Consider the following 13,952-nt stretch of genomic DNA (forward strand, 5'->3'; position numbering starts at 1 on the left):
CCTTTTTAAATTTTTATTATCTGATAGCTGTGGTTAGGACCTCCAATGTTGTGTTAAATAGAAATAGTGAGAATGGACATGCTTGTCTTGTTCCTGATTTTAGAGGAAAAACTTTCAGATTTTCCCCATTGAGTATGTTGTTAGCTGTGGGTTTGTCATAAATGGCCTTTATTATTTTGAGATATGTTCTTTTATACCAGCTATGTTGAGAGTTTTTTATCATGAATGGGTGTTGAATTTTGTCAGATGCTTTTTCTGCATCTATCTAAATGATCATGTGATTTTTATCCTTCCTTTTGTTAACGTGGTATATCACATTGACTGATTTGTGGATACTACACCATCCTTGCATCCCTGGAATAAATCCTACTTGATCAAGGTGTATGATTCTTTTTATATACTGTTGAATTTGGTTTGCTGATATTTTATTGAGGGTTTTTGCATCTTTGTTCTTCAGAAATACTGACCTGTAATTTTTAGGGTAGTATTGTTATCTAGTTTTGGTATCAGGGTGATGGTGGCCTCATAGAATGAATTTAGGAGTGTTCCTTCCTCTTTAATTTTTGTAACAGTATAAGATGGATAGGTATGAACTCTTCTGTATATGTTTGGTAGAATTCCCCTGTGAAGCTATCTAGTCCTGGACTTTTCTTTGTTGGGAGGTTTTTTTTTTTTTTTTAAATTACTGATTCATTTTCAATACTAGTAATCAGTTTGTTCAGGTTATCTATTTCTTCCTGATTCAGTCTTGGAAGATTGTATGTTTCTAGGAATTTATCCATCTCTTCTAGCTCGACCAATTTGTCAGCATATAACTGTTCATAGTATTCTCTTATGATTGTATTTCTATGATATCAGTTGTAATTTATTCTCTTTCATTTCTTATTTTGTTTATTTGTATCTTCTTTCTTTTTTTCTCAATGAGCCTGGCAAAAAGCTTATTAATTTTGTTTATCTTTTTGAAAAACTAGGTCTTGGTTTCACTGATCTTTTCTTTTCTTTTGGTCTCTTTTATTTATTTCCACTCTGATCTTTATTATTTCCTCCCTTTTTCTGACTTTGTTTTTTTTTTTTTTCCTCATTTCTTTAGATGGTAGGTTAGGTTGTTTATTTGAGATTTTTCTTGTTTCTTGAAGAAGGCCTGTATTGCTATAAACTTACCCCAGTAGACCTGCTTTTGCTACATCCCATAAATTTTGGAAAATTGTGTTTTTATTTTCTTTTGTCTCAAGGTATTTTCTGATTTCCTCTTTGATTTCTTCATTGACCCATTAGTTTTTTGGTAACATGTTGTTTAGTCTCTATGTATTTGTGTTTTTCCTATTTTTATTCCTATAATTGATTTCTAGTTTCATACAATTATGGTTGGAAAATATGTTTGATATAATTTATATCCCTTTTAATTTTGTTGAGACTTATTTTGTGGCCTAACAGTTGATCTATCCTGGAGAACATTCCATGTGCATTTGAAAAGAATGCATTCTTTTGTTTGGTATGGAATGTCCTATAGATATCTATTAAGTCCATCTGGTCTACTGTGTCATTTAAAGCCATTGTTTCTTTATTGATATTCTGTCTGGATGATCTATCCATTGATGTAAGTGAGGTGTTAATGTCCCTTACTATTATTGTATTATTGTCAATTTCTTCCTTTATATCTATTAACATTTGCTTTATATATTTTGGTGTTCCTATATTATGTGCATATATGTTAATGAATTCTATATCCTCTTCTTGTATTGATCCCTTTACCATTATATAATGACCATTTTGTCTTTTTTAATAGACTTTATTTTAAAGTCTACTTTGTCTGATATGAGTGTTGCTACCCCAGATTTCTTATTGTTTCCATCTGCATGGAATATCTTTTTCCATTCTCCCACTTTTAGTCTATGTGGGTTTTAGCACTGTGAGTCTCTTGTAGGCAGCATATAGATGGGTCTTGTTTGTTTTATCTCATCAGCCACCCTATGTCTTTTGACTGGAGCATTTAGTCCATTGACATTTAAAGTGCTTATTGATAGGTAAGTACTTATTGCCATTTTATTACTTGTTTTCTGGTTGTTTTTGTAGTTCTTCCCTGTTCTTTTCTTCTTCTTTTAGTCTCTTCCCTTGTGGTTTGGTGATTTTCTTTAGTGTTATGTTTGTGTTTCTTTCTCTGTAGTTTTTGTGTACCTATTGTAGGTTTTTGATTTTCTCTTACCGTGAAGTTCATATATGTTGACCTATAATTATATTTGCTTGTTTTAAACTGATAGTCACTTAAGTTTAAGCACATTCTAAAAGTACTACATTTTTATTCCTCTCCCCCCCATTTTCTGTTTTTGATGTCATATTTTATATCTTTGTGTCAATCCCTTAACTGTTTATTGTAGTTAAAGTTGACTTTACAATTTTTGTCTCATAACCTTTGTGCTCATTTGCTTAACTGGTTGATTCTGAGCCTTTCCTATATATTTGCTTTCAACAGTGGGATTTTTCCCTTCCTATAATTTCTTATTTCTTGTTGTAGCCTTTTTTACTTAAAGAAGACCCTCTAATGCTTCTTGTAAGGTCAGCTTAGTATTGATGATCTCTCAGTTTTTGCTTGTTTGAGGAGCTTTGTATCTCTCCTTCAATTGTAAATGATAATCTTGCAGGGTAGAGTGTCCTAGGTTGTAGGTTTTCTCCCTTTCAGCACTTTGAATATATCATGCCACTCCCTTCTGGCCTGCAAAGTTTCTGCAGAAAAATCAGCTGATAGCTTTATATTGGTTCCCTTGTATGTAACTCTTGGTTTTTCTCTTGCTGCTTTTAAAATTCTCTCTTTATCTTTAACTTTTGCCATTTTAGTTCTTGGTGTGAGTCTCTTTGGGTTCATCTTGTTTTGGACTCTCTGTGCTTCTTGGACCTGTATATCTGTTTCCTTTTTCACGTTCAGGAAGTTTTCAACCATAATTTCATCAAATACATTTTCTACTTCTTTCTCTCTCTCTGTCTTCTCCTTCTAGGACTCCTGTAATGCAAATGTTAGTACACTTATGTTGTCCTCGAGGTCCTTTAAACTATTCTCACTTTTTAAATCTGTTTTTCTTTTTGCTGTTCTGACTGGGTGATTTCCATTATTCTATCTTTCAGATCACTTGTGCATTCTTCTGTATCACTTTATCTGCTGTTAATTCCCTCTACTGTATTTTTCATTTCACTTACTATATTTTTCTGCTGTGTCTGGTTCTTTTTTATGTTTTCTAGTTCTCTATTAAAGTTCTCACTGTGTTCATATATTCTTTTCCCAAGTTCAGTTGTCATTCTCATTACCATTGCTTTGAACTGTTTATCAGGTAAATTACTTATCTCTGTTTTATTAGGGTTTTGTCAAGGTTTTTTGTTTTTGTTTTTGTTTTTTGCTTGAAACATATTCCTTCCTCTTCTTATTTTGTTTAACTTTCTCTGACTCTGTGAAATTAGGTGAAACAGTTACCTTTCCCAGTCTTGAAGGTGTGTCCTTGTGTGGGAATGTCCCTATGCAGTCTTCATGTGCCCAGTGGCTTTGGTGGGAGAACTGGATCTGAAATGAGCATGGGCTGTGTCTTCACCTGGGGTGTGCTGGCAGCTACCACCTTGATGGGTGGTAGGGATGGAGATGGAGGGCCTAGAGCTGGAGCCAGGTGTGAGTTGGAGCTTCTCCTGTGCTCAGTGGCCATCAACACCCTATCAGGGGGTGGGATTGGGGACATAGGGGTTGGAGCAGGACCTCTGAGGGAATTGGATTTCTCCCAGGTGTGATGGCATTCTCAACCTTGGTTTGGGGTATGGCCAGGACCTGAGGATTTGGGGCTGCACTTCTATGCTGCTTTCACTTTTTCTCCAGTGTGTGTACCTGGGTTAGAGGCTAGGTCGGGGCCAGAGGGGTTGGTTCCACACTACTGGGCTGGCTCCCTCCCCAGTATGTGCAGGGACACGTGCTCAGGGAATGGCTGTTTCTGCCCTGGAGCTAGCCTTTCACCCTTCTGAGTGTGTGCACCAAAGCATGCACTGGCCATGGCTGCCTTTGCCCTGGTCAGAGGCAGGGCCGGGGTCAGACCAAGTTCTCTTCTCTCAAAGTGTGTGCACACTTGTTGGCAACAGCAGCCTCCACCTTAGTGGAGAGCAGCTTTGGAACAAGAGTGGCTGGAGCAGGTTGCCATTGCCAGAAAGGGGCATGCCAGGGTGGTCCTGGCAGGCTGGCCAGAGCTCCACACAGTTTCCAGTCTGCTGCTTCTGTGCTGAGACTGGCAGCAAGTAGGTCTGTGCATGTACTCTTCAAGAGTGTAGTCTTGGTTTCTTACAGCCCTCCAGTAAGCCACATTAGTTTTCAGACCACCAAGGGGGCTTGTCTTCCTAGTGCTGGACCCCAGGGCTGGGCTGCCTAATATGTGGCTCAGACCCCTCGCTCCCCAGGGAGCATCCTCGAGCCTGTGATATCCCCTCCTCTTCTGTGTCCCCCTCTAGAGGTGGGGGTCCCAACCAGATCGCTTCGCCTCCCTTACTACCAGACTCTGTGTGGATCTTTCTTTACAGCCTTGGTTGTAGAAGAGCCATCCTGCTGGTCCCCAGGTTGATTTCAGTGAGATTTGTTCTCTATAAAGTTGTAGCTTTGATGTATTCATGAGGGAGATGAGCCCAGTCCTCCTACTCTACCATCTTGACCCCCCACACACTAAAAATTTTGACATTTTAAAGTAAGAAGAATTATGAATAAAGATGCACGAAGGTTTGACCTTTGATCGTGAATAAAGATTCATGATCTGACATAAAGATTCATGAAGGTTTGACCAGAGAGGAGGTTGGCAAGTTCAGGTCCAGATTGTGAGAGTCATTGTATAGCTTTCAAAGAATTTGGATGCTGTCCTTGAGACTGTGGATATTGACTGGCCTTTTTATAAAACCAGAGAAGATATCTAGATCTGCATTTTAGAAACAGCCTCGGCAATCAGGATGAGAGATTGGCAGCCAGGTCACAGATAGGAGGCTTTGATAATAGCTCCATCAAGAAATGAAGAAGGCCTGAACTAAGGACCTGCTGATAAGGATGGAGAATGGATAGAGGCAGGGTGGGATTCGAGAAAGATGGAAGCCAGAAATCAACAAGACATGGAGCTTGATGATACACTGGGACTCAGAGAAGAGTCAAAGTTAACTGAGATTTCTGTCTTAAGCTATTGAATGAACAGTAACTATTAACTCAGGGAAGATATACTTAGAGTTTTGCTTGAGGGAAGCAGTGAGGTAGTGGTCCTCTGAGACCTCTAGATGGGGACTGAAATAATGATAATGGTAACAGGTGATGTTTCTTGAGCACTAAGCACCATTCTCCCTTGATAATTAAATCTTAACAATCAACATAGAGACATCTTGATCTGAAAGAATCTACTGATGTCAAGTTAAAAGCAAGACTGCTCAGAGTCAGCATTTCTGGGAACCTAGACCGAAATATGTAGGAGAAAAGTAGTGACAAGCTAATCAGTTAGTCTTAATTGTAGCTGTTGCCATGTTGTGAGTGTGTGTTCCTGACCCGCCTGTTGCCAGTGATGAGCCATTATATTTTATACAAATGCCATGAGTGGTATTCCAATAAATAACAGATTTTAGAAGTAAAATAAATCCTTAGCTTAGTATTTTGATGTGTGATTCTATGCAGTGTTATTAATACCAAGGAGATATAAATCTTGCATTATTCAAATATTGTCCAGTAATGTCCACTGGTGTTTTCTAGTGTTTGAGTATTTGCTGTAGATTACAGTTCTTTGAAAATAATAGCAGAAATGCAAAGAGAAGTAGATGGGAATATTGCTGTAGAATACACTGACATGAAATCAGAAATGGATTTAAAATCTGAATTGGCAAAAGTAATACCTATTTCAGTGACAAAATGAAAATCAGGGCAAAAAGGCAGAGTATTTTTACTGTTAAATAAAGGAGATGAACTAATATGAAGCAGCGTGTGTCTTCACGTCTGCGTCAGAGGTGCTTAGGATGTTCTCTTAGTGGGGACAGGTTCTCTCTGTCTCCCCTGTCCATCTCCATCCTAATTCAACCAACATCAACACAGAAAGGAAATAAAATTTTCTTTCTATGTCTGGAAAATTTGGCATGAAACAAAGATCAAGACTGTTGGATACATAATGCTGTATAGTGTTTTTAAATTTTCTTTTAGACTGACAGAGTTTAAATATTAAGTATTTGTGATACTATCTTTGAATTTTTAAATAGGTTTTATTTTGGCATTTATTTTGTGTTAATGTTCCCATTTTTACTATTTTTTATCATCAAATATATCTGGTTGAGATAATTTTTTACATATTTTTGAAATATATAGTATGTCATAATATATTGGTTCAAATAACAATAAACCATGTATTCATTATTTTTTTCTAAAGAATACTTCTGAAATTTTTATATAAGAAATGACTCACTGTTTATTATTATGATCATGCATTATTATTTTAGAAATGCGTAAATCATATAAAATATAGAGTAATTTGATTTTGGAAGTCTGATCTCTCAAGCTCAAATCCTGAGTATTAATATTTATTGGAATTTGGAGACATTCAACATTTTCCCAATTTCTTGATTTTTCTTATGAATCAGAAAAAGATATAAATTTCCCAAGCGATGCCAAGAGGGAATTCCAACGTGGAAGCCTTGCCAGGCACTGTGCATTATCTCACTCAGTCCTCACAGTAGCCTGTGATGTAAGAGCATGTTGGCAGTTCCATGTCACACACGAGGAATCAAAAACATAGATGCAGAAGAGGTGGCACATTCATGACCACCTAGCTAGCAGGTGGTAGAGCAGGTTCCACCCCAGGCTGCCTGAGTCTAGAACACATGCTCTTAGCCAATGCACCGTCTACTAGGCAGCAGAGAAGTGGTTCTGGAGCTAAGGAGAAAGGATGGAAGTGGAAATGTGCACTTATATTTATTTCTCTCTAAATTCTGTAGGGCTTCTGGTCCAGGTACACAGCTTGTGTGGGATACAGTATTGCTGTGAACTGGGGTGTGATGCAATTTGTTGCTTTCCAAACTGCAGATCCACACTGCTGAACTTCCTCTATTCTTTAAAAGAAAGAAGATCTAAAGAATATTTATTCTCTAACTTCATTTCAACAAATTACTCTGCTCCAGAGCAGGCCAAGTGAAGTGACAGATTGAGGAATCAGCCCATTTCGTTTCAGAAAGGGCCCTGTGCCCGTGGCAGGGGGCAGTCAGGTGCTGGCTGCAGAGGTGCGTTGTTGCCTCGACTACCTCAACAGCCCTCTTCTGCTTCTGGTTAGACCTGTCTTACTCATGTGTCTGTCCCATTCTCTGATTACGTTCTGAGTTCACTCCGGCATGGTGTGTCAGCCTCACTGAGGAGGAAGGAACAGTGACTTCACCTTTTTTTTTGAAGTTGTCATTTTATTTTATTTTAGAATCTTTACAGTTTACCTCTTTCTGTGTGCCAGAATGCTGCTTAGATCAGCTGTTAAAAATTTACCAAATTCTCTCTATGGAAGTGTCAACAAAATCACTGGTTTGGTGTGAGCTGATCAAATTTCTAGAATTTCAGGATTTAGGAAAACAACAACACAGTGTGTGAAATTGTGGGGTTAGTTGCCCAGAGATTATGGTTTTCTTGCATGATGACATTTGCTAACATATTGAAGGTGGGGTTAGACAGACGGCTTAGTTTAATACTCACAGCATTGGGACATTGATTGCAAGGTTAGGAAATATCCTATAGATGCATCTCACAGAATATTGTGGTTTTAAACACCTTACAAGAAAGTCAGGTGTGTGTATGGTGGTTATGAGCTTTGGACATGATGGACCTGATTTTTTGTGCTGCTACTTGTGTACTGTGTGATCTTGGACCAATTGCATAGCTTCTCTGAGCTTTTTCATCTTTGAAAAGTAGGGAATATAAAACTTAAGGTTTGTAAGATTAAATGAGACATGTAAAGCTCTTAGTGCAGTGTATGGTGGTACACAATAGACACGCAAGAAGATAGCCCATTTATTTATTTATTGAGCACCTTTCTGTGTGCTGGGTAATTTCTGAGGATGATGATTCAGTGATGAACAAGACAAACAGAGTCCCTTATCTTAATGAGGCAAGTAGGCAAGAAATTATAATAATGGGGTAAGTTCCAGCACTAGTGATTACAGGGTGCTGGGGAGCACATAGGAGGGATGGTTAAGGAGAGCCTGGGAAATCAGATAGAACACAGAGGAGGAGAAAACAGTTTCCCTCCAGACGGACCCAATTATCTGATGAATTCACTGAAAAACCTCATACATTGGTAGCCATCAGAGTTGTTTGTTTTTAAGGAAAAGGAAATAACACACAAGTGTGAACCAAATAACCACCAAGTATATTGACTTGGGTGTGTACAGTACAATTCAAATGTCCAAGTAAGACATAAGTATAAGTCAGTAAGATATCCATATAGTAAGATATCCATATAGTAAGATATCTTTATAGTAAGTAAGATATCCATATAGTATGGGTTCGACCATTTAAATGCTCCCATTAAAAAACAAAAACAAAAGCAAAAAAAAAAAAAAAAACCCAACCCTCTCTTCCCTGGCCTGTATATTGAAGTTAATTTCAGGGTGTGTTTGGTGAGTCATTTGTTAACACTACCCACTATATTATGTTAGAAGGCAGGGAGATAACCCTGAGGGCGGTTGCTGTCTGGGGGGTCTTTCAGAATTTGCTCATCCTCACTAGATGCCCCTCTTAAGCACTCTGTATCCTCTAGTGATGACACTTACCCCACTTATTGTTATTTCTCACCTACTTGTCTCTTTAAGGTACAGGGCTGGGTGTGTCTTGTTCATCATGATATAACCATCCTCAAAAATTATCCAGCACACAGAAAGGTGCTCAATAAATATTTATTTGTTAAATGACTCTGCTTCTGCCTTTGATCTAAATAGAAATGAAGGTTGCCGGAAGAAACTAGGTGACTAAATCTTAGTTTCATGTAAAAGTTGTCAGCACAGGCTAGAGATAGCTCCAGGTGTTGCCCTAGGAATATGTGGACTTTGTGCCAGCAGTGTGCCACCAGGAGGCTTTTCCTGATTTGCTGCTTTTTTTGAGCGGTGAGTGGCTGAGTGGTCTCCTGAGGGAGACCACAGTGCAGCCTGAGCTTAGAGGTAGGACAGCCCTCCGTTCAGCTCCTGTTGCCCAGCTGTGTAATCTTATCACTCATCTAAAGCCTCGGTTTCCTTATCTGTTCAATGGGATTGATGATAACAATACTGCTAAGAGTTAGTGTAAAGATTGAGATCATATGTGTAAAAGCTTAGCCAGTGCTTGGCACGTAGTAATAACTATTAACTTAGGGTTTTATTATCACTGTAAGTCATTTGCGTTTTGTTTGTAAGGAATAAATCAACTATCCTAATGTTGATAAGTTACTAAAATGTGAACCACTGCAATATTTCTTGGTAATAGCAGTGTGGTCACCTGGGAAATGCATGGCTCAGATCTCCTGCTGTGGGAACGTAATTGACTGACAGCCCCAGTGGCTTCCGGCATCATCCACCACTGCTTCGCACCCAGGCCATGCTTCGCCTGGGCAGCTCCCAGCCAGTCACTGGGCACAGTGGGGCTGCTAATGCAGGCCCGTTCCTGCAAGGTCTAAGACGCCTTTAACAGGTGACCTCGGCTCAAGGACTCCCCATCAGCCTGGTGGAAACTTCCATAAGGCTGTGTTGCAGTCTGAGCCTCTCCTTGCTTCCTCCAGGTTCCTCTCCATTTCCCTTACTGCCATTTCCTCCAGTAAACCTCCTGCTTGTCTTGGTGTCCACTTCTTGGAGGAGCTGGACTTACACAAATGGTTCTCATAGTTGTTGGAAGGGAGTAACAGTCTACACCCTTGAGCACAGAGAGGATATGTTTTCCGTCAAGTATGAAGCAGACATTATTATAATGAGTTGAACTTTGTATGTTATTGCATTTCCTCAGAATTAAAATTTGGTGTTTCTGATCATAAATTCTCTAAAATAGGCATTAGCCAACATTTCCTCAGGGAAGGCTGCTCACCTTTAGGACCTCACACTAATCTGCAGATTAAGTTCTAAGACTGCCCTTATTTAGGACAGTCCTCTATAGCTCCGGGTCTTTAACGTATGTTATTATTTTAGTCTTTCACCTTCGTGAACCAAAAAAATCTCTCCAAAAAAAGGTATTGATAGCTCTTCACTGTTTATCTCTTTTTATAGTCTTCTGCTGATTTCTTTGGTTTTCTTACCTAAATCCTCACTTGACTGTTACTTTTGTGACAGACCAGGTCCAGGGAACAGTCACCATCCGGAACATCAGCGCCCTGTCATCAGGTTTGTACCAGTGCGTGGCTTCTAATGCCATTGGGACCAGCACCTGTCTTTTGGATCTCCAGGTTATTTCTCGTAAGTATGTAAAATTCTGATGTCCACTCTGGGTCTGAATGCCAAGATCTTTGTTAAACTAGGGAATGAAAAGTTCTGCTTGTTTAGAGGTTGTTTGAAGATTAAATAGAAATTCTTTTGATTTTAATCATTACTGAAGATATTTAATAGATGTGTTAGTATACTTCTCAGCCTCAGCAATACGACTTCTTCTTTATGATAAAATGTCTTCTCAGGATCATTAGTCAGATCAGTTCTGATTATATAGTGCTATAGACATATTAAAAATTTGTAACGATCTTACGGTCATGGCAAGACCTTCTTGTATTTTTTCCTAATCCCTTATATCTGCTTAAATGTTGGGTGCCCAGGTCATACATAAGCAGTGCAGAAATTTTCTCTTTATTTGAGAATTCTGGGTTGTTTGAATTCCAGTTGCAAAAGGGAATGATCTGGCTGTGATGAGGTAACAGGTTATCCTGCTGCTTGCCAGGTTCATTTGGGGCAGGTCAGGCAAGTAGTCAGGTATGGTCTTTTTCCTGCTCTGCCCTGGTTGTGGCTCTCCTACAGCTGTTCGTTTATCGAACGAATTGCTCATCCATTCAATAAATGTTTGTGAGCCTATTGTGTGTTAGTCCTAGCCACTGGGGATACAGAAAATTAAGTGAGGTTTAACTTTAAATGGATACAATACTGTAGGCAATTTTGTACATTTTAAGAAGATTCTTTGGTAGCCTTTTATGTTTATGAAGTCGTGTGAGCATATTCTATTTCTCTTTCTCTCTCTCTCTCCTTTTTTTTCTTTAAATATACCTTAAATATATTTTGCAGCCCAGCCCAGGAGCATTGGAGTAATAGCTGGAGCCATTGGCACTGGTGCAGTTATTATCATTTTTTGCATTGCACTAATTTTAGGGGCATTCTTTTACTGGAGAAGCAAAAATAAAGAGGAGGAGGAAGAAGAAATTCCTAATGAAATAAGGTTTGTATGTCAGATAATTTATCCTGACATTGGCATAGCCAATGTCTGTATTTCTATTCATTTTGGCAGCTAAGATTTCTTTGCTAATCTTATGACTTTAACCAAGGTAGTTAAAGTGGCCAAATGATAGTTTCTTGTATGTTATATCACTCTTCCTCATGGTACTTACTTCTCAGCTTTATTTACTGGATCATGAAAGGTGGGAGGTGGGTAGGGTAGTCTAGCATGTGCCCAACTAGGAGGACACAAGTGAAGAATTCCCCCGTTTCTTCCCATAGCTTCAGGGTGGGTGGGGCTAGGCGGCTGCCATAGTAGAAAAGTGAGTTTAGGACATGTGTTTAATATTGGCATTTATAAATGATGCGAACATAAAGCAAGAAAGAACAGCACCTGTACAGATAGACCAAAGCAGTATGGCTTGGTTGAAAATAGTTCAGTCAAGAATATGAACATCTTAAGGAAACAATGTCAAACGATCTTGAAAGAAAGGTGACTCTTGCCGTATTGTGGAGATATGGGGGTTCAGGCTCAGTCTTAGATGGCATCGCATCAATATCCTTATTGAAAATGCTTTAATGACTCCAGTCTACTTAGCATTACATACACAGCCCTTCAGAATCTGACCCTTCCCTGCTTCCCTGCTTTTATCTCTCACAACTTCCCTGATCACTCTGTATTCCAGTCTGTTGTCTTCTCTCATGCCTCAGGGCCTTTCCTGTAGCCTCCACCTTGTTCCTGGACCATACTCCTTCCCTTTGCATCCATCACTTCAGTACATTCCTTGATCTGGTTTAAGACTAGTCCAGGCATCACCTCCTCACATAAGTTGACTTAGGCCCTTGTCCAACCTTTAAGACTTGCAGATGTTCTTGCATTGATTGTCACCCTCATTTGACCATAGGCTTCTTGGGTAGAGGAGCTGTCTTTTTCTCACATGAAACATCTAGTAAAATGCCTGGTACTCAAAAAATGGTAAATGAATTAGTTAACATCTTAAATTAACTTAATGACTTCTCTTAGCCTCTTATAATTCTTAAGGGTTTGGACCCTATGCAGGGACAGATTTCATCCCAGTGTAAGATTAATGAGAAAAACCTCTCATCAGCATACCACAGTGATTTCTCAAACCCCAAAAGACAATAACATCAGGCCAATTCTAATAGTTTTTGAAGTTCCTACACCCGTAGTTTGGTTTCCTAGCTTTACAGCAGCTAGTTCAGTGGATTTCTTCATGGACTATTTTCCTATTTAGAGAAAAAAAAATATATACACACACACACACACACACACATATACATACACACACATATATATTTTTCAGTTATATTGGAAGACACAGTTTTTGAGAGATTTGATACTACTTTCTTGGTTACTCTTGGGGACTGAGAAGCTGAGGGAGAATTTTTCCTAAGCATTGTCTTAAAGGGAATGAATGTCAAAGCCGAGGCCACCAGGACTGCCATGTTTGCTTTCATGATAGTGTGGTCTGTCCTGAGGGTTTGAATTTCACAGACATATTCACCTGAACATGAGAAGACAGAGTCCTGGGCAGGTAGGTAGGGTGAACCTCAAGTAAATCCTAACAACAGCTTTATTTTTGTTCGTTTTCAGAGAGGATGATCTTCCACCTAAATGTCCTTCTTCTGCCAAAGCATTTCACACCGAGGTGTCCTCCTCAGAGAGCAACACATTTACCTCTTCCAATACCTATAACAGCCGCTGCTGGAGCAACAATCCCAAAGTGCACAGAAACACAGAGTCACTCGACCACTTCAGTGACTTGCGCCAGTCCTTCTCCCTCCACTCGGGCCACGCCAACATACCATCCATCTATGCCAACGGCAGCCATCTGGCCCCAGCCCCACAGAAGACCCTGGTAGTGACAGCCAACAGAGGGTCGTCACCGCAGGCCGTGTCCAGGAGCAACGGCTCAGTCAGCAGGAAGCCCCGGGCTCAGTACACACACTCCTACACCATCAGCCAAGCAAGCCTGGAGCGCATTGGTGCTGTCCCTGTCATGGTTCCAGCCCAGAGTCGGGCTGGCTCCCTGGTCTAGGACACAAGCAGATGGAGTGTGCAGAGAAGAAGCAAAGGGTGCCCCCATTCCAGAGCGGGGCGGGGTGGTGGCGTGTTGGGAAAGACACTTTCCTGACAATGATCCTAGTAAAAAGCACAAAGAAGGAGGCAGGGCTGTGACCTGGCTATTAAGATTGGTAAAATGAACTGGAATGCTCCGGCATGAAGACTTGTTCCCCCACCCCAGCTGTCCCAGGATTCTGTTCAAAAAGCTGGATCTCACACATGTGCCAAGCCAAGGAAAAAGGTAGAAGAGCAGAATAGCATTTAAAACCCAAACTGCAGTCCAGATGGGCTTATTTTTTAATTCATGTCTAACGTAATAATTTTTCAAGAGACTAAAGTGCCAGATGGAGTTTAAATAATGAAATTATTTAAAAAGATAGGTGTCTTTAGAAACATACTGAGCAACCCTGTGGTACATCCTGCCTTTCCCTGTCCCCTCTTGATGTAGGGGGCCAAATGGCATAAATGGCGAATACTGGTCCTAGCAGGG

General features: G+C 39.8%; 1 protein-coding gene across 4 annotated transcripts in view; it reads left to right on the plus strand.

Annotated features, from left to right (window-relative positions):
- Nucleotides 1-13,436, plus strand: part of IGSF11 (immunoglobulin superfamily member 11) — a gene marked incomplete at both ends in the record, with an annotated part of 143,457 nt that extends 130,021 nt beyond the window's left edge. Inside the window, 3 exons of one of the 4 annotated variants that reach the window (XM_079704222.1) lie at nucleotides 10,297-10,419; nucleotides 11,230-11,380; nucleotides 12,992-13,436. In XM_079704222.1, the coding sequence (XP_079560348.1) occupies nucleotides 10,297-10,419; nucleotides 11,230-11,380; nucleotides 12,992-13,436 (719 nt within the window). The remainder of the gene's footprint in view (nucleotides 1-10,296; nucleotides 10,420-11,229; nucleotides 11,381-12,991) is intronic. The other 3 variants (XM_079704224.1, XM_079704223.1, XM_079704225.1) reach the window with 3 other exon arrangements.
- Nucleotides 13,437-13,952: the final 516 nt, after the last annotated feature.

Source organism: Hyperoodon ampullatus (genome assembly GCF_949752795.1).
Source record: "Hyperoodon ampullatus genome assembly, chromosome: 5".
NCBI classification, from domain to species: Eukaryota; Metazoa; Chordata; class Mammalia; order Artiodactyla; family Ziphiidae; genus Hyperoodon; species Hyperoodon ampullatus.